At 38.6% G+C, this 21,003-nt stretch overlaps 1 protein-coding gene across 1 annotated transcript in view; it reads right to left on the bottom strand.

Annotated features, from left to right (window-relative positions):
• Nucleotides 1-4,421: 4,421 nt before the first annotated feature.
• Elp4 (elongator acetyltransferase complex subunit 4) overlaps nt 4,422-21,003 on the bottom strand; it is a 177,991-nt gene continuing 161,409 nt past the window's right edge. Inside the window, exon 10 of the mRNA XM_048361674.1 lies at nt 4,422-4,706. Coding sequence (XP_048217631.1) covers nt 4,575-4,706 — 132 coding nt within the window. The 3' untranslated portion in view covers nt 4,422-4,574. The remainder of the gene's footprint in view (nt 4,707-21,003) is intronic.

The raw sequence follows: 21,003 nt of genomic DNA, 5'->3' as shown, positions 1-21,003 counted from the left end.
TGGCATTCTGGATTAAAATGCCTGCACAAACAGAAACCTCTGGTGGGAAATCACACTGTTAAGGAATTGCACCCTGCATTTATTTATTATTTTTAAATTTACTTATCTATTTACTGTTAAATCTCTGAAGGTAAGTGATCAGAAATATAGACATTAACTGGAGGATTTAAACATAACCTTCTAGTTCATCCACTAATGTTTTCTAGTTGAGGAATTACTGGGAACAGACAATTGAGAGTCATCTCTCAGGGCTGTTATATAGTAATAATTATAGTAATAATTTTATTCCCTTCAGTGTTGCCTTGCATTTAGAGACACCTTCCTAAGTTGACTGTAGTTCTTGGGGTGTGTGTGTGTGTGTGTGTGTGTGTGTGTGTGTGTGTATTCTACTCAGCCTGCACTGCAGGCTGGCACGTACACACAGTTGGTATAGTCGTCCATGCAGACATTTCTACCTCCTGACATTTTGCAGTCTGCATTCCCCGAGGGACATGTGTTGAGGGAGCTGTCAGAAAAATGCTGTGTGAGAGGGTGTGCTGTAGCAGCAGCTGGCTGCCTGCTTCTTCCTCAAGAAGGGAGATTTTCCAACTGGTTATGATTTGGGCAGGGTCAGGCAGCCAGTGCAGGCCCATGGCTCTGCTGGGTAGAGATGACTGTGGAGAACTGGGTGTGGCATGGTGGGTAGAAGTGCTGGGAATGGGAGAGGGGGGCTGCCACAGAACTCAGTGCCTGCATGTGTGCACCTGAGCACGTACACATGTCCTCTGAGGGTCAGGACTGCCAGGGCACAGTGACATAGCCTGGTATAGTCTGAAGAAGGTGCTGCTCAGCTCTGGAAGCCCTCTGGTCCAGCAGGACAGGAACCACTGGTCTGCCTTCCGTGTCCACCCTTGGGAGAGGAGCTGCTCTTCCGACGGGAGCTCCAGGCCCACTGGGAACAGCATCGCAAGCATGGTGGTAGCAATGCTGGGAGTTGGCCTTTTCCTGACTGCTGTAAAAATTTACTTTTGCATATTTGTGGACCAAAAGAAATCTTCAAGGATATTGCGATTCTACTTATAGGATGAAAATATGCACATTTTTCCAAATTTGATTGGTTTAGGGGAAATCAGGTCAACAGACTTATAGTTGAATCACTCTAGGAAAAACATGCTTTTAACTGCAATACATTTCCAAGAATATTTCTCACTGAAGTTGTGGCCTCATGATATGGCTTAACAACTGGCCTCATGATATGGCTAATACAGCTATCTCTTCCTACTTTTAAAAATTATCATAACTAAGCTCCCTAAGACTATTTCTACAGTATTGAGATTCAGCATTGTTCTGAGTTTATTACCTTAGCATGGTCTTTAAATTCTTCATTTTTTTTCTGCTTTGTACCTTAATGTTGACAATATTTTAGTTTTCTTTGTTTTGCCTTGGTCATGGATGACTAAAAGTGCTCCCTTTTAAAGTTCAAAGTGTAAGTAGTTAGGGTTAATATTGCTTAATTTTGATGCTGTTGACTGTGACTGTCTTTAGAGAGCAGCAACATGATGTCTCAGAAATGACATTAATAATGGGCTTAAACAAATGAATAGGGCGTCTCCCATTTCCCTTTTGTATGTGTCTGTATGTGTCTCCTTCATTAAAATTAAAGAGAGACAGGGAATTGATTGAAGAGTGTCCTTTTTGAAGCGTTTTTATTTGGCCTAGGCTTAGAATTAGAAGGTCCTGGAGGTGGAGATAAAAAAGTAAGTGGAAAAGAGGAAGAGAAAAGTAGATATTATCTAATGGCTATTAGCAGGAAATTTAGTAAGTCTTAGAAAAGTACCTGAGCAGACTGTAGTAGTCAAAATATTGACCTCATATTACAGAAAGGCAGATCTACTGTAAGAAATGAACACCACACAGGGCTCATATACTGGAAACACTGAAAAGATATGAAGACTTTTCAGCTACTATATTTGGCAGTTTTCAGTATTTTAATCTTTGAGTTGAAGTGATAACTGGGAAAAAAAACCCCTGTTATCAGAGTATCCATAATTAATCAGATATGTATACATACAACAGCATTTTTGGAAACCAATATTTTTATGTGTTAGTTATTAGGGTACTAGAGAACAAATAATGCTTCCAGAAGGAAGGAAAATATATATTTCCAGAAGGTCTCTAGCAGAAGAAAACAAGAATATGCATCCCTCTTCAGTAGCTTATTTTTCCAGTGAATCAAAAAAACAAAGCACATGACCCAATATTTTGGAAAGCCTAGATATTCTTGCTATTTAAAATGCACTTTTACTATGTTTGAAAAGCCTAGGTACTCTTTTTATTCAAATGAACTTCTACTGAGTTTAAAAGTTTCATTTATACCAAAAATGAGGGTTAAAAGATGTTCACTCAATTTTTATAATACTTATCTATTTGCAAAGCATATATTAACGAGTAATTGGCTGTTAATTTTACAGACAGGACAGCCAGGGAAGTAAATCAATGACCTATTAAGTATTTTGACAAGTAATTTACATATCTGATGACCTCACATTTCCTTTTCAGAGTCAAATGCTATGCAATTGTTCTGTTGTATGTTTGTGTAAATGAATCACAACAAGGTAAGAAAAACGTTAGTTATTAAAATAATAACCTATTAAAACATTCATATAGAATTTATTTGTACTATTCCTATTGCTCTCAAAAGACATAACAAAACTCTGGAATATCTGCACATTATTATCTATGGACTAAATCGATTTTTTGAAGTTGCTTTAAATCTTAAAAGCACCTTTGCTTAGCATAAAAGCCTTTTAATTTTAACTGACAGATCAATTCTGAAACTTTATTTTGAAAGGAAAATGAGAAGAATTTGTGCCTTTAGAATTAAAAGAGATGAAAAAAAGTAAACCAGACATTCTAAAAAATAGAAGAATAAACGTGATTTCTTAGTACTAATGAAATAGTGGTGACAAAACAGTTGTCTTTTTGATTTTGATCACAAAAAATAAACTGGTAGTGACAGGATATGATGGAGAGATTTGACATCCTGGCAAATCACTGTCATTGATTCAATTATTCTAATCTGAATAAAAGCTGTATACAGTATGTGTTTATGGTACAGTGGTTTTTTTTTAAGTGACTGGCATTCATCATATTGGTTAGACAGTTTTAAAAACCTAGTCTTTGTTTTCCACTTTGTTGTCAAGAGCAAATAAAGTATCACTTGTGGTATATTAAAAGCAAGCTGCTTTAAATGGCTAGTTTTAACTGCTTCAGAATATTCTATTTGAAAGTACATTTTGAAAATTCAGTTTCTCCCAGTGGGTATTAAACATCTTTTAAAAACTGAGATTCTGTAAATATACAAATTACTTTTAAATTCTCACTTTTTACCTATTTGTCAACAGCTTTGAGAATATGGATCTGTGATTTAAAAACCTAATTCTTTATCTGAAAACTAGTTTGAGAGGTTTTGTATCCAAACACACATATTTATATGGTTACACATTTACATATACAGCCAATGTTCACAACTAACAAAGAGTTATGTGATGTCTTAGGTTTTGAGTTAGTTTCATTTGTCCACTTTGTATTAGACCTATATTCTTTAAATCTCTCACCAAGCTTTAATGCATGTCTTCCTCAGGTATCCTAGCATTAATATAGTTGTCACTTTGAATTTCAGTCCTGAATTATGCTTGCTGACATAATATAGTGCTGACTTCACTTGTTTAGGTTTACCAAACAAAAGACCATCCAAATTCATTTTCTACCCTATCTTATCACTCAAGTTCTTTACATTTATTAAGTTTTATGGCACATCAGTTACCTTTAACAGGGCCTAAATCCTCAAATATTATTGTATTTAACAATCAAGTAACAGGACATCAATGCAAATTTATTTCATATATTAATAAATACAATTTTCTTTAGAAAAATCTTTGATGGCAAGGAACTTTTTCAGAAATAAAGAGAAACGTTTTTCATGCAAAACAAATTTCATGATTTGTATGCTATTTCACTGTGATGCTACATACATTAGTCCACACAAACTAAAAAATTAATCACTTGAAGGCGTTTGATTTTTTTTTGGACTTACTATTTATTTGCTCTCCACATAGCAAAAGCAAAATTTCCAAGTTAAAAAAAACAAAACAGAATTTCATCTCTATACTTTTGTATAAAAAGTTGGTTAAAAAAGCCCAACAGGGGCTGGGGATATGGCCTAGTGGCAAGAGTGCCTGCCTCGGATATACGAGGCCCTAGGTTCGATTCCCCAGCACCACATATACAGAAAATGGCCAGAAGCGGCGCTGTGGCTCAAGTGGCAGAGTGCTAGCCTTGAGCGGGAAGAAGCCAGGGACAGTGCTCAGGCCCTGAGTCCAAGGCCCAGGACTGGCCAAATAAAAAAAAAAAAAAAAAAAAAAAAAAAAAAAAAAAAAAAGCCCAACAAAACGAAGAATGGCAGCCCTATTTTGTGATCCTGTTTTTTTCAGGGATTGGAGGGTCAGACCATTAAGAACAATATTTACACAAGCTGTTAGCAATCATAATTACAGTGTCATATAATTCTGTATGCAACCACTAAGGAGGAATCTCTAGAAGTCCAGGTGCTTCTTGCCTCCGGCCATCATGCCACAACCTGGGCCCAGCAACTTGGCGGATTCTGCCAGATCCTGTTTGCTTGAACGGCTCACTGTGTCTGACAAGTCTGGAGGCAAATGTAGTCGCTGTGGCACAAGATTTCAAGAGAAGGAAAAGAAGAAAAATTTACATTTGCGTTCACCAGCATACTTCAGGATACAATATTATGCTCTGTTGATCAGCATTTAGTCTTGCATGTAAAATTCCTGCTAAAACAATCCTTCAGACTGAAGCCCATTCTTACTGGGTTTTTACAAATTACAACCACTGAAGAAGCTGGACCAAACATCTTAAATATTTTCAGGGTCTCACCTAGACGTATTACAATTTTCTTCTTATTTAGGTAGAATTAAAGACATGTAAATGCACAAATTGAAAAATATATAGATGGTAGTAAGCGTCCCCCGCCCCCTGCCTTCTCTTTCTCTCTCTTTTTTCTGTTTTGGTTGGTTCTGGAGCTTGAATTTAGGCACTATTCTTGAACTTTTGTGCTGAAGGCTAGCTCTCTAACATTTGAGCCACAGGTTCACTTCCTGGTTTTGGTGGTTAATTGAAGATAAGAGTCTCAGGGAGTTTTCTGTCTGGGCTGTCTTCAAACCATGATTCTTAGATCTCAGCCTCCTGAGTAGCTAGGATTACAGGCATGAGCTACCAGTACCTGGCCTTGTTCTGTTTTTGACAGGGATCCAAAATGCTTTTTAAGTCAAAGGTAGCTTTTCAGGACCTATGGATCTAAATCCACACAAATGCCTGTTTCCTTTTGTAATTTGACTTCATGATTCTGTTCAGGGTTTTAGTTTTTGTTTGTTTTTGTCAGTTGTGGGGCTTGAACTCAGGGCCTAGGCATGGTCCCTGAGCTCTTTTTACTCAAGTCTAGCACTCTACTACTTGGAGCTACCAGTGCCACTTCTGGTTTTCTATTGGTTAATTGGAGATAAAAATCTCACAGACTTTCTGGCTGGCTTTGAACCCTGATCCTCAGATCTTAGCCTCCTGAGCATCTGGGATTACAGGCATGAGCCACCAGCACCTGGCAAGATTATAGTTTTGATTGGAACAAACAACCTTAGAAATGTTGACATAATGAAAAGATGCTGGCAAATAGAGGGTCAGTATTTTTCACATGCTTAGGTACATCATCTATGTCTTGTTCTAGGTCTTGGTTAAGTTTGATTGTATTTTAATGTTGGAGCATGTCTTCAAAAGTATAGTTTGTCTTTGAGTATCCCCCTTATCCCAAGTGTTTTACTGGATATTCAGGTTGATTTAAACAGATACACTAACTGACCATGATTATATGAGTAGCTATAATTAGGGCAAAGTAATCAGATGTGAAAGTAGGCCTTTGTTCTGGAAAGAATATATAAGTCATCAGTATTCCTAGTCCACAATCTGTTTCATAAAAATCCAAATTTAAGGAAACAAGCAGTTGGCTCTTCTTATCAGTGGATTCCACATCTCTGGATTCAAACAACCATGGCCTGGAAATATTTGAAAAGACATAGAGTGAACACATACAGACTTCTTGCCTGGTTATTATTCTTGACCTTTATAGTATAACTCCTACTTACACAGCATTGTGTTTGGTATTACAGGCAATCCTGAGATGATTTAAAGTACACAGGGAGGTGTGTGCAGGTTCTATGCAAACTTCCTGCCATTGCAGATATTTTTTTATACAAAGGGGTCCAGGAAGCAATCCCCTGGGGTTACCACAGAACTGTCTGTTATGTGAGACACACAGTGTGTGAGAGGGGACCAGTAAGGCAGGATGAGACTCTCCAATGATGACTAACTAGAATTAAGCCAAGGGACCTGCAGACAATCTAGGTGAAATCCTTCATTTAGAAAACTCTCTTCAATATGACACTCCAAAAAAAAAAAAAGATGAAAAAGAGAAGAACATTTTTTTGTGTGTCAAAATATTATGGTCCACAAGCGTATGTTCTAGCTACATTCTTTTCTGATGAAAAGCTTGTTTACTCTCATGTAAACATAAGCTGTGTGCAAATGTTCAAAATAATTCAAGGCATTTAAAGTAACTTATGAAAAGATACTTCTTCATTTTATTTGCTCATATTCCCTTTTTAATGCAAATATATTTAGGAGAGAAGGCAGCATTATACAGATACATGGTAACAAACACGTCAGAAATACCAAGAAGGTGATGTTATTATTCATATGGTAGTGTTCACAGGGAGCTACTTATTTTATCCTCAGCACCCAGCCTGTTACTTATCCAGTAATTTAATGCTTATTTATTGAATGATTAAATAAAAACTCAAATGAAACCTATTTATTTCTGTTTTAAATACGTCTCCAATTTCTTTAAATAATTTAAATTTTTCTTTAAATATTAATTTCCTTAAATAATTCTATTATTTCTACTTAGTTCCAGAAAAGATTCCCTGAAGGAAAAACAGCATGAAAAGGATCAGAGATAAACATTTCTTTCTTTTTTTTTTTTTTTTGCCAATCATGGGGCTTGAACCTGGGGCCTCAGTGCTGTTCAAGGCTACTTTGAACCACAGTGCCACTTCTGGATTTTGTAGCTAATTAGAGATAAGAATCTCAAGGAGACTTTTCTGCTTGGATTGTCTTTGAACTGTGATTGCTAGATTGCAGCATCCTGAGAAGCTAGGATTAGAGGCATGAGCCAAGATGCCTGGCTTAAAAGAAATCTTGGCTTATACTTGTAGGGTTTGTAGGTTATATGGAACTTAGTTATCATGCATAAGTTTGTGAGTGTGTCTGTGTGTGTATACACATTTGGATGGGACCTCACAAACAGCATCAGATAGTAATTAGACATTTTAGGAAATGAACATATATTTAGAATCAGCAAGGTATTCTAAAAGAATACCGTGTGAACAGAGCACATTTCACATACTTTATTTCCTTATAATCCAGTAATGTGACTAAGACAAACACACAAGTCACCCTTTAGCAAACACTCCAAGTTATGCATACCAGAAAGGCAGAGACAAAGCAGAAATGGTGGGGGAAGGGAACAAGTAAAAGCCTCACAGAGATGGGATCTGAGCTGAGTCTTAAGTGGTAAAGTGGATTCTGACATGTTGAATGAGGACTTGCTTAATAGGACCAGTATACCTGTAAACCTGCAGGATGTATTTGGTTGAAGGACCATCTTGCTCTAATACTCCAAATGGGAAAACTAATGTAGTGTATTCAGGAGTAGCAAAATAGAGTTTAAATTTCAGGAGCTCACTTAGTTGCTTCTTGACTGGCTAAGAATTTCTCTTCTTTATTTCTTCTCTAGGCAAATGAATGTGAGCCAGTTGGCTGCAAGCCCTTCATTGCAAAACTAGCTAAATGTGACATGTGACGTGTTTGGAAATCTTTCAGCTTGAATGGCTTTAAGAAAAAAAAAAATCATCTATCATTCGTGTGCAACTTCTGAGCATAAAAATTTGGAGTAACTGTTTCTAGCCAAATGCTACATGACAAAGTGAGCTGGATATTTATGTCTTTAAGAAAAAGCACAGGGATGGCTCTTGGAGATTTGTAAATCTATGTGTGGGGTTGCTGGCTTTTGTGGACTGTTGCTTGAAATGTGCTCACTATGCAATGGCAATTCTCAAGCAGTGGGTTTGGGTTTCTTTCTCTCTGAGCCTCCCCCTGTGCACCTTGTCAGTGCGATGTGAAGCAGGGAGGAAGAAGGAGAGATCAGGTTCTGGGCTTGCCAGGTGTGTCAGGGAGTTTTCCTTTGAGGCTTCCAAAACCTTTACATACTTGACAAGGAAGTGTTCAGATGCTGCTGTACCCCAGATCTGTCTTCTGGAAAAAAAAAACAACACCCATCTTGTAAAGCTGTATAGCTTGGTAACCTCCTTTGACTAGACTGCAAAGCCGGCGGGGGGCGTGGGGGGGGGATACATTTTTTATACTGAGGTTTAACTGAGTAAGGGTGTAGATAAAAACCAGACTATAATGAAAATGACTACACGACTATGAACCTTATAAGCCAAATCAAAGTGTTCATCTTTTCTCCCTTAACCCTCAGGGTCCTGAGGTTCACCAGCACAAACATATTTGATCTTCTGATCAAATGTATAAAAAATACTTTTTTTTTTCCCCAATGGGTTTACTTTTCTCAGATTCTAGGAGGAAGGGACTATGTTGATGACATAGAAACATTGGCTAGCACGCTGTTTTTCCTATTACCTTGTCTACAGTGGAGATTTCTATACAGCCAAAGAAATGGGGTGAAATTGGAACAACTGGTACAATAGCCACACAGGCCTGGGTGATTTGCAGTGATCCCACAGGATCCTCCAACACTGCAAGGAGGGAAACAGCAAGGGCACCAAACCACAGGTAGGTTAGCAGGGCCATGCCCAAAGGCACCCCCGGGCTCTCAGGAAGCCCAGGAGCTGCAGAGATGATTTTCTCTGTAGCATCAAAGGGTAGCAAGGAGAAGTGGACTCAGAAATTCTTCCCCAGTGCCTGCCTCTGTCTCTTTCCTGGGCTTAGCTACTGTATACTTTGTTCCTTCTGAATCAGCAACAAAACAGATACTATAGACACACAGAATGGGTTTTCCTGGCTCAAGGATTCCCTTCCTAATTCTTTTTCTACCAGCCTGCCAGACCTGTGCTCAGCACACAATTTCTAGACAGAAGGTAGTGAATCTAGACTACACCTGGATTCGAGACAAATTGCAGGTAAATAGTCATTAAAATAAATTTAATCAGCTTATATGTTTTTTTTTTATATTTTGCCAAGACCAAACTGCCAGGTACTGTTTGTTTTCTGAAGACAACTGATAGGCTACATCTACATTTTAATCCTTAGCAGATGGAGACTCACCCCACACTTGGTGCTGGTACTATTTGACTGTTTTGCTCATAGCTGGTGTTATACCACTTCAGCAACACCTCTAGGACTTGCTTTTTGCTGGCTAATAGGAGGTAAGAGTTTTTGTCTTCCAAGGCTGGCTTCACATTGAGAAACAGTAGATATAAGCCTCCTGAGTAGCTGGAATTACAAGTGTCAGCCACTGATGCCCAGCTTTATTTTAATCTTTTGAAATATTTTGACATTCCCTTTGCTTACAACCACAGAAAGTCATTCACATTTCAAAGTACTGGTAATACGGGTTTTCATTTTTCTTTAAAACATACCCTATTAACTGACTTCTCAAACCATAACAAACATCTTTTTATTTGTCACTATTAAAACTGTGCACGTTGCTGGTGTCTGGGTGCTGAAGTCTCACACCTGTAACCCTGGCTATCCAGGCATGAAGCTGAGATCTGAGGATTGAGGTTAGAAGCTTGTTAGTCTGTTTGCTAGCAGATAGATACAAGAGGTTCTTATCTCCAGTTACCTAGCAAAAACCCAGAAGATGAAATGTGGCTCAAGTGGTAGAGTGCCAGCCTTGAGTGCAATACCAGAAAAAAAAATCTGAATTTTAAATGGATTCTTGGGTTGGTGGTTCACATCTATCAGTTTCTTTGACTTTAGCACTGGTTTCATCCCTACTAGCTTTTCCAGAACTACTATGTTCAACATAGCATTTTAATTTTTTTCTAACAAAGTTATCACAGATGGATAGATACACTGGCAAGCATTTTCTATGTCCTTCCAATGCTGTCTGGAATTATTTTATTAATTACTTCTCTCAAGCCATTTGCCTGTACTTCTTAGGTCAAGATTACCACTACTGTCTTGCAGATTTGGTGTTGAGTATAGGAGATAGGAGTCTTGAATGTTTGTCTGCTGGTTGTTTTCTTCTTCTTCTTCTTTTTTTTTTTTTAAACCAACATAGAACAGACCAAAGCAAATAGCTACCAATATTTTTGACATCAATCGAGCTTCAATCATGGTCTGCCACTTTTTGACTGTGGAACGTATTTTGTCATGGGTAAGATCAATGCCATGGAAAGTTGGTCAGGCAGTATTTGATCAGACCATCTCCAGTAACTGCCTCAAATTTTCTAAATGAAACTTCATTCTGAAGATCAGCAAGGCTCACTTCAAACACTTGACCCTTGAAGATGCAATTTGTGTTCCTTGAGTCTTTGTGACTAATGTTATTCTATTACCTCTTATGCTGAGTTTGGCCAGTGCTTTCACATCATGCCAAACTCTCCTAGAAAATGGGTCTAACACTTTCTTGTCTCTCTTTATGCTGCCTTTTGTAAAGGAATTGTTTTTGCTTTCTGCCATAGTGCTTCTCAGATAACCAATAGGAGAAACCATGCTCAACTTAAATGCACATCTTTTAGGTCCCACATCGATGTATTAACAGAGGTGGCCACTGACACCCTCTGCCTCCATGTTGAGTGCTATGGCTGAAGTCATGGAACAGAAGCAGTAGACATGGAGGTAGAGCACAGTCTAATATCTGTCTGTGCCCTCAGGTCTCAATGTGACTGCAGACCATTCAACCCAGATGTCTATGCCTCAGTGTCCTCACCTAAGAACAGTCCTCCCTTCACAGGACTTATATCTCAAATGAGATATAAGTATTTTCTGAATTATCAAGTATTATACTGATTTATTATATTTCTTCTTGTTTCTCTTGTCTCACAAAGTACATAGAGTACAATGAAATGAAAGAAAAGAGTTTATCATGACAATAAAGTAAATCTTACAAATATAATGTACCCACATACCGTAGGGATCTGATGGATCCCTTTCTCCCCAATTTCCCGGGGAGAATGCCCGAACCCCAAAAACTATGAGAGAGCACTTGGCCTTATTTCCCGCCCACGGGAAATGAAGGCATACCCTCGTCGACTTGCGCTAAGTTGAGGAAAGGTTGCCGGAGCCTCCCCTCCCCCCAGTCCCCTCACATGTCAGGATCGGTGGGAAAAGACTCCAGGGAAACGCCTCGATGGTGGAATGCATCTCAAAGGCTTTAATTTGGGAGGGGGACTTATATAGAGGTAATGGCGGGAAAGAAAGGGGGCCAAAGGGCCAGTCATAGGCTAAAGACCATATCCATCAGGTGATGTCATAAAACTCCCTTTGTGGGTGGGACAACACCATCATGGTGGCACGCATGTGTTCACCCCTCAGGGGCGGGGGCTTCTTTTCCGGTTGAGGCCGGAAGGTGGGAGGGGCTCCCTCCCACACTGTCCCAGGGCTGAGGGAAGGGCAGCGGCTCGCTCTTTGCGCCCTTCTCCCACCAAGGCCAAAACAGCCCCCAACAACATACGATTATATATGATAGCAATAGAATGTTGGATTTAGCTGTTGGGTCTCGGATAGTAGGCCAGCATCTGAGTATAAAGCACACACAATCCTTTTCTGAGGCCCGTAAAGACACAGAAAAGCAAACAAACTCACAGTTTTCCTCACACTTGGTGAGGCAATATAAATGGGCCCAGTATAAACAGGCTTGGTATAAGTGTGCATGGCTGTATTAAGAAGGCAATTTGGGATTCTTATTTTTATAATCTATGTTTTGCATATCTTCACCGCTGATAAAATAACTAATAAAGAAAATGTCAGAAGATGAGGCTTCTCTCTTTAAAATTTAAAGCTATTTTTGACCTTTACATAATGGGGAGTTAACAAATGAACAAAAGATAAGCTGCCCTATCCCATTCCAGAGTCTTTCCGGTGTATAATGTGCTCACCTGTAGGGTGATTCATTGTTTTCTGCAGCCATAGTCTGTGACTCAGTACTCTGAATGGTAGGGAATGGCTGAGGAGCTCATGACTGTAACCCTGCTACTCAGAAGACTGAGGTCTGAGGATCGTAGTTAATCAGAGTTTAAAGACATAAAAAATAATCATCACCAGGAACATCCAGAAGCAGTGAGCAATGACTAACTGCTTGGAGCTCCATTCTTGGGTTCTCACCAAGAAAATGCACACCAGAAGCCCCCTACGAGCCCTAGGATAGGATCAACATGTGTGTTTAGAGCCTCTTTTGCTCTATGAATAGAGAGACCATGCATTTTCCTCAGTGGAGAATGGTTTCCTTCTGGGGCACAGAGAGGAGGATCAGGGGAAGAAGACAGATGAGGTTGGCCTGATGTATTCATCATGGAATCATTGCTATTATTTTTCACAAGGCAGCAAAGTGTTGGGTGTGTAAAGATAGTATCTTACGCTATCTTATAATTATATTTTTCCCTACATTGATATGATTCCACCATTATTACAATGCAACATTATGTTGCAATTAATCTACTTTCGGTTACAATTTTATGATCTGGAATATGCTTCTAACTTTTGGTGAACTCTGTCCTGTCCTTATATACAAGGAGGCCAGCAGAAAGAATGTCACAACAAAAAATTTTGTTTCTGTCCTGGATTGGCAAGTGCAGATTTGGTAGTGGCTCAGTATTTTTGCAAGCTTCTGCTAAGCATGGTCGGGTTTTTGGTTTACTTTTCTGTTTAAGATCCAAATTATTCTCAGGGTTTAAGATTAAAACTGTTGTACTGAATATCATAACCATACTCTATCTTCTGAACTAAAAAAGCACATTTATTTCTCCCTGATTGATCTGAAAATTAGACAAAATTTCATAGTTGGAACACTTCAGTTGGCTGTCCATAGAAAAATGCTCAGGTGTGCAATTATTTTGACCGTCAATTATAACTGACAGGATTATCTTGTCTCCAACTCTGCTTTCACCTCTCTGAAAGCAGATTGTGAAGAACTTACTTGTCTAAACAAAAGTATGATTTGTGAAAAGGTAGGTGTCTGTGCCAGAGACTGTTTACTCTCACTATGCTCTTTCTTCATAGAGTTAAAAAAAATCTATGAATATAGGCTATGTGATTACATCCTTCTGGTTATTTCATATGTTTTCTTTTTTTTGGCTTATTCACAAAAAAACTCACTATGTAGAGCAGGCTGGTCTTGGACTCATGATCATCTTTCCTCAGTCTCCTGAGTTCTTGGGCATTACAGGCATCCATGTTTGGCTGGTCACTTCATCTTGAGCAGAATGCTATTGTTTGGATGCCCTTTCTAAAGGGAAACAGGTATGTTTTACTCACTCTTCTATTAGATCTCAGCATAAAGGCTTCTTCCCTGAGCCCTAATCCACCCTTTAGTTGGTGATACAGTTCCTCATGAGATGGTAATTACAGGGTTAAAGGTTAAATTACAGGTTAAAGTCTGTATCCTTCCTTAATGGAATGTACTGTGGAAATGGAAGGTACATGTCTAAATGGTGACAGAGACTATATGGTTCTCTTGCCTAGGCTAGTCACCTCAGAATGGACTTTGTTACCCTGGGTGGATATCCTGGGGCTCAAAGAACAGAAATGGCTGTAGTTTTGACCATGTGGATGTACAGGCTGGGTAGTCACAGCATGAGTGTAAACCACGTATTGGAAGGAGTCTAGGGTAGGAGAGTGAAGGAGGTGTGCTATCTGTCAATTCTCCCCATGTCTACATGTTCTCATGACCTAAGTTTAAACTGGGCTTTACAAAAGGTACATTTGGAAGGAAATAAAACATATTAATGGCTTGTTAACCTGATAATTTCAAAATATTTAGGCGTAATTCAATTCTGTGGTCATTCATTTACATTCTTGCTCTAGGCTCTGCCAATGTTAAGGGGAAAACATAAATTGCCTCTTCCCATTTGCTGAAATGTAGACTCAGGATAGGTGCTATAGCAGCCACCCTGAACATAAAGTGACAGCTATGTGCTGAGGGGGACAGGGCAAAGTGACAGTCTGGGATCTCTTGGTACCAGTTGCCACTAGAGGATTCAACTGGGCTTTTATGTGAGAGGTATATGAACTTTGACATTCCTTAAGCCACTGCATTTTTAGAACTCTGTAACAGCAGTCTAACCTGTATTTATATGTTACACGGAGCTTGGTAAATGACACATGTTCTGGGACCTAAACTGTGTTGCCTTAGTTGCTGGCAGATAGGCGGTGAGATCAGATGCTGCCATCATCCTGTGATAACTTGGAAGGCAAACCTTATATTTCCAATCACTGCCTTCCATGAAATGTTGGAGAACATCAGAATATTGGCGTATTTGTTGCTTCTTGCCACCTTTAGCAAGTGTATTTATAAAAGAGAGATGAACTCAGGCTTACAACTACCACATTTTCAAGAAGAGGGGACTGAAGTTTTTGTTAGAGCTGGCAGCCCACATCTTACAATGTACAGCTACAAAAGGCTCGATAATGCTGAGTCTTGCGGGATTGGAACCATCCAAATGTTTCTGTACCTGCACACCAGGGAAGCAACCTTTGCTTAAGATGTACATGCTCTCAGGCCCTGAGTCCAAGGCCTAGGACTGGCAAAAAAAAAAAAAAAAGATGTACATGCCTAGGCCTTTGCAAGAGCTCCAGTATGAGGCTGGCCAGCCAAAGCCAGCCAGCTCAGAAAAAATGATCAGATGAAAGGTGGTTTTTAATGCAAGGAGAAAAGGTGGAATGGAGAGGCCAGAAAATAGGACTCAAACCCAACAATGAAGCAGTTGTGGTAGGCAAGAGAAGAAGGTGGCCCTCACTATCCACTGCTGTCTGGTGTGCCTTCTCATGTGGTGTAGGCTTCAAAGGTGAGGTTTACCTAGTCAGGCACATCTGTACCAGATATAGAAAGTGGAAGGGGATTAGAAGCAGTCTTCCTGCTGTCCTTGCAGGTGTTCTACAGATAACTGTTTTGGCACAGGTATTCTGGTGACCCTGCACCAGCTTCATGGGAGTCGAGAGGCCCCTGTGCAATTTGAGGTGAGACTGATGTAGAAGTGTTTAGCTAGTTGGGGATCAACATGCAAGTACAGTGACATATGTAGAGCATACTAACTGTAGGACTGCAGCCATAAAATGTGTGTCCTCAGTGGTGAGCTCCAGACGTGATCTCCGAACTCCTTACCTTTCTGACTGTGGTACAGGTAGTAGGCCAGTTTGGTGGTAGCATCTTCCAGTTATTTCTCTAACCCTCAATTAAAAAAAAAATTTCCTTCTGCATAAACTAAATAGGTGGGTCTATTTTTTTTTTCTACAAATGAATCCTAGAACTATGTCTAGACAAGTACTCTGCTGGGATTACTTACATATAGAATAGAAGGGAAGCAAAAACACTGAGAATCTTCTCAAGTCAAAGGAATTGTATTGTCAAAGAAACTACAAGCCTGTCCAGAAGCCTATAATTATTCAACCCCTAAAAGTCATCCTAGGTGTCAAACCTGGGCTATAAATAAATGAGCTGTGAACACCGCTCAGCCCCCAGAGGGCACATCCCTCCAATGGTGACTTCGCATAGTCATTGATGGTAATACACAAGGAGTAACTTCTGCAAAGGAAGTAGATGATAACGGAAAAGGAAGTTTCTTTGAGGGAACCACAAGCAGATACTACAATTGTCCAGGGCAGAGAAGCCTTCTATTTTCTAGTCTCCTTACTCAGTCCTGGCTAGGGAGTAGGTATGAACGCTGTATATGGATATCTGAGTGTCACAGGGCTGGTAACTATCTTCCAATATTGACTGCCCACTTTCCCTTTCTTAGTAGAACCCATTGGGAATAAAGACTTCATTTCCCAAATTACCTCGTGAGCACCTCTAAAACAATGGGAAAGAGCAGGCAGGGTGATATCACTTCAGTGTATTAGAGTGAGTTGAACTTAGCCAGTCTAGCTTCAGTGTCTATACTCATTCTATTCAACATTCCAGGACGTGTCTAAGCACTGAAGACAACATAATGAACAAGACAAGTAAGATCCCTGCTGTCATAGAATTCCTAACCTTTTGGAATTCATGGAACATATATACATATATTCTTGGCTGAGATAGGAGATACATTTAACATACAGAAGACAAATGAAGATCAATTGTACAAAGAAGGATGCTTTTAAAGAAATCAAACATTGTGATGCCATGTTTTCACATAATGGTGAGTCAACATTCCTGAACTTTCAGTTTCCTTCCTTTCTATACAACCTAAAGGTAGTACTTTTTGCTATTTTTTCGTATTCATTTTTTCCACATTAATAATTTTTTTCACATTAATACAAGAAGGACTAAAAAACAATTTAGGCAATGATTGTAATAATGCAACTTGAATTGTTACCAAAAACTGGATAGGAAAAAATCACTGAAAGATGCTTTCCTACTGCTCCACCTCCCCTCAGCCTCTTCTCTGGGATAAAGGAATGGAATGGAGATGTCATATCTGGTCCCTACCATCCCCGTGACCCTCTGATAGTGCTCTGTGGCCCAAAGGGGGCTCCTCATATCTCCTAAGATGTCCTTCCATTCATATTTCATTAATGTGCAGCAGGGTTTCTCCCTCTGGCAACCTTTCCCTTAGTATCCAACTGCTGCTTAACCCAAGGCTTGTCTGGCTCTGGAACACAAAATACAGGCAGGAGCATATAAGCTCCAGAGTGCATAGAATTTGAATGAAGCTTCAGCATGGCCAATGGGTGAGGTGCTTGGGACCTAGGGCCTGCTGCAGATCTCACAGGAAAGGGAAGTAGGCAGGCATTTTTCTGGGACAGATTGTTACTTTGACACGATCTTCAAGCCTGCTTCACCCAGGAAGTCCCTTTTCTAATTGAGATTAGTAAGAAGCCATCATGAGCATTTCCCCTCAGGTTCTTTAAGCATACTAAGGTATTTTAGGAGCATAGTTGTTTTAGATTTGGATGTTGAGCTTGAAAAACATGCAGAAATAAATTCTAACTACCAATATAAGACAGGTCCTTTTTTTCTACCCAGCCCCCCTTAAAGCACACACCATGGTGATTTCACTGGAGGAAGTAGGAGGGAACAATTTCTTTGTTTTTGTCTACTAGAATTCAAATTAATGTTCGTTTCTAATGATCATATGAAACTTCCTACTTAGTAAGATGGATATGTATGCACATATCCAGGCTGATTCCTAAATCCTTAGTAGTTTTAGAATGACAGCAGATCTATCCAATTTACGGACTGGCAGAGGCTTGGCTAATATACAGCTTATGATGCAGATGAAATAAAAGAAAAAAGATTCAGGGAATTTTGAAATCAGATAGTTGATCAGATTCTTAGCTTATCATGTTAGTGTCATACTACTTAACTTTCAAAATTGCAGCTTTGAATGGACAAGCATTTCTCTCAGACATGTGGCTATCTTCTGTTTTTATATCCTGTATAACATACATATGAACACAGGCTGATTTCCCTTTGGCTGTATGTGAATGACTTCTGAGAGCATAATGGCAAATGTGTTTCTCTGCATAATGTCCTACAGTGTATGCAGAGCAGTACTTTTGGAGGCCTGAGAGGGGGTGTGAAGTGCTCGGCTGCCATCGTGATGTAAAGCATCCTGACAGCACTAAATCTCCCAACTACTCTCTAGTTACTTTGAGACCCCTACATTTAAGGGTCTGCTAGTTCCTGGGTATGAAGAAAGAATTTTTAATGGGGCCAAATGTAGGTGTTTACAAGGGGGAATTGTTGTTTTTTATTAGGAGCTGCCTTATGTTCAATAGTTGTATTTACTTTGTCAAGCTAGCCAGAATTAGAAAATCCCCATTGCTAGGCAGCCTAGAGCGCCTGCTAAGTATTTCTGGGCATTCAGAACTGAAGCATGCGCTGCCCAAAGGCAGGTTTCATTACAGTGTGTTATTTAGTCCTCTTTCGTCCCTCCCTACCCCCACACTCCCAGAGAGGAGCACTTCTATAACAGGAAATCTTGGTTACTTTATGCTGAAACATATTTACATGACTGAAACACGACAATTAACACATTTGTAAAGCTTGAGGGATAGGCACACTTTAATGGTTTTTTGAAGCAGGCTGATTTCCTGGAGCTTTTCATCTTATTTTATTTTGTTCTGCATGCATGAACAAGTTCTTCTTTACTATAGGTATTTGACAAAGTCTACCTGGTATGAATATGAATGAAAAGAAAACAACACAAAAATTAATTTTCATGTTTGCAGCGAAACCATTCTTAATTCTTTTCACCAGTTCAATGTATATTGAAGGCTGCACTATTATTTTTCTCATGCTGTGCTGGCTTTTATACAAAGGCAGTTAGGTAGTATGTTCTTAGTGTGACAAAACATAGCTTTCTGCTATATTGATCGGTTAAAAACTTTTCATAATGAATTACAAGTATCAATTACAAAGAGGATTTTTCTTCACTCTTCAGGGACAGATAAAGGTATGTTTCTTTTAAATAGTGTGCATTTCATTTGCTCTACAAGTGGTACTGTGTATGTTCTTTTTGCCTGTGTGTGTGTTTGTGTGTGTGTGAGCATGCATAGGTGTGTATGTACACACATAGTTGACCTCACATGAAAAAATCATCATGAATATTTTCTATTCTTTTACATGTGTATGTGAATTAATTGCTAAAATCTTGGTAAAATGTAGAGAATAAACTCCTTTGCAATCAAGGCTGCCTGAAACAAAATGAAAATTTCCATTTTTCCTTACATTTCAAAAAGTGTACTAGCCCTGGAAAATCCCTATCTAATCCCCAGATAAAAGTTGTAAAACATTTACAAACGCCAGTGTATTCGCACAGTCAGCCCGTACATCTATCTATCTCCCCCTGCACAGCTTTTCCCTCCTCACTAGTTTCAAAGAAAGCTCATGAACAGATTGGGCAAAGCTAGAGCCCTTTTGCCACATGCCTCCCTCAGGGCAGTGATGGGGCAGCCAAGACAGAGTGCTGTAGCTGGGGATACAGATTAGAGATGAGGATTTAACTCCAAAGAGTAACTCTTTGCTGAAGTGACTTCACAGATAAGAAGTAAGCAGTTCTCCAATCCAGTTTTAGATAGAAACCCCAGGAATAATGGAGAAAATTTAAAGGAAATGAATCAAGTAAAGCAAGAAAAAAAATACTGATGAAAAATACAGAAAAGAGCCAAATATTTGTGAGTATAGATAAGTGACTGCCTACTTTTAAGGCTTTTTTGGGGGGCTTGGTTTAATCAAAATTCATGTTTATATAGAAACATAAAACAAGAACTAGGTTTAATTTTCACATGGATAATGTAGAAGTAATTTTGCACAGAGATTATTTTCTATTCTTTAAAAACTCATTTGCTTTTATGTAGAGGACTCCCCCCCCCCCCCCAACACTTAACTTTACCATTGAGCTAAATCTGTTCACAACGAGGTCTGAAAGAATCTCAAAAAGTAGAACCATCATGATATACCGATTTGGTTAAATCCTGCCCCAGGTTTTCACTGCAGCAAGAAGGCTACTCTGGTCAAGGAAAAGCCCTGAGGTTTCTTGCCATCTCACTCAGGTCTGCAGATATGCTGTGGGAATGCTCCTTTTGGTATTTGGGAAATTCCATTCCCAGATGAAATAGTGGAGGGGAATGATCTTATAACTGCTATTAAGGACTGCTCTCTAAGTTTTATCGATTTATGTTAACATATAGCTTATGTATTTGTGTATTTTACTCAGTTTCTTTAATATTATAAATATATGCTTCTTGAGCAAGGCAAAACAAAAATGCTTTGTGAAAAAAAAATCAAAGGTTTTCTAAAGTTAAACATTGACAAGTTCTACAATTTAGAAAATGGTGAAAATAATGGAGTTTTTCCTTTAAAACTATATCAAGTACTGATGTTTTCCTGTATTCTATTATGCTATCTGATGCCCTAAAGGTGTATTCATTTTCTCTGAAATCAGTGTAGCAAATACATCACATGCCCAGTCAAATATCTGTAAATTCCAGACTATATTGCAAACATATAACAGTCCTATTTCTAAATAAAAAATACCCAACTATGTTTAGTTTACCATTATATTTTTTATGCTCACATCCTAAATATAGTAGCTGATATATATTTTTACTAGTCTATCATAAACATCTAAGATTTATTTGTAATTAAATATTAATATTTAACATAAAAGATAGTCGATTACATATTAAAACCAAAGCTAATTGACTATATATTAAAACCAAACTGAGAAGCTGTAGAAAAAATAAAAATGTGAACATATTCCTTACCTATAAACTAGCTAAAAAAATTTCCAAACTTATGCTAAGTAAAGAGATTCACGAATACAGCTTCCATTACAAACCCCTTAACCCAGGTCATATCTTATACTAAAAAAGACATTGCATACAAATAAGCTCACAGATATGCATATAACTGAAACTGCAATATAACTTTTTAGTTAATATTAATTTATTAGAAAATACATTTACTGTCTTCATGCTTTCATTATTTTTTCTTTTTCATTTAAGTGAACTATAAAATATCTCTTTAGTATGATTATGTGAAACCTGATGAAATTTTAGTGAAACTGCTCACATGTAAAAGAAGTAGAACTAAGGCTTAATTTGTATTTTAATCTATTATATTAATGTACACAGTTTTGATCCCTAACAATTTTTTCTTATTAAACACCTCTAAAATATTGATGAAGTACCACATAAGAAATCACTGTTTACTGAATTACGCTAAAT

This window comes from Perognathus longimembris, chromosome 13, assembly GCF_023159225.1.
Source record: "Perognathus longimembris pacificus isolate PPM17 chromosome 13, ASM2315922v1, whole genome shotgun sequence".
NCBI classification, from domain to species: Eukaryota; Metazoa; Chordata; class Mammalia; order Rodentia; family Heteromyidae; genus Perognathus; species Perognathus longimembris.
The sequence above is the reverse complement of the archived record's forward strand: the minus strand, read 5'-3'. Positions and strand labels throughout refer to the sequence as shown.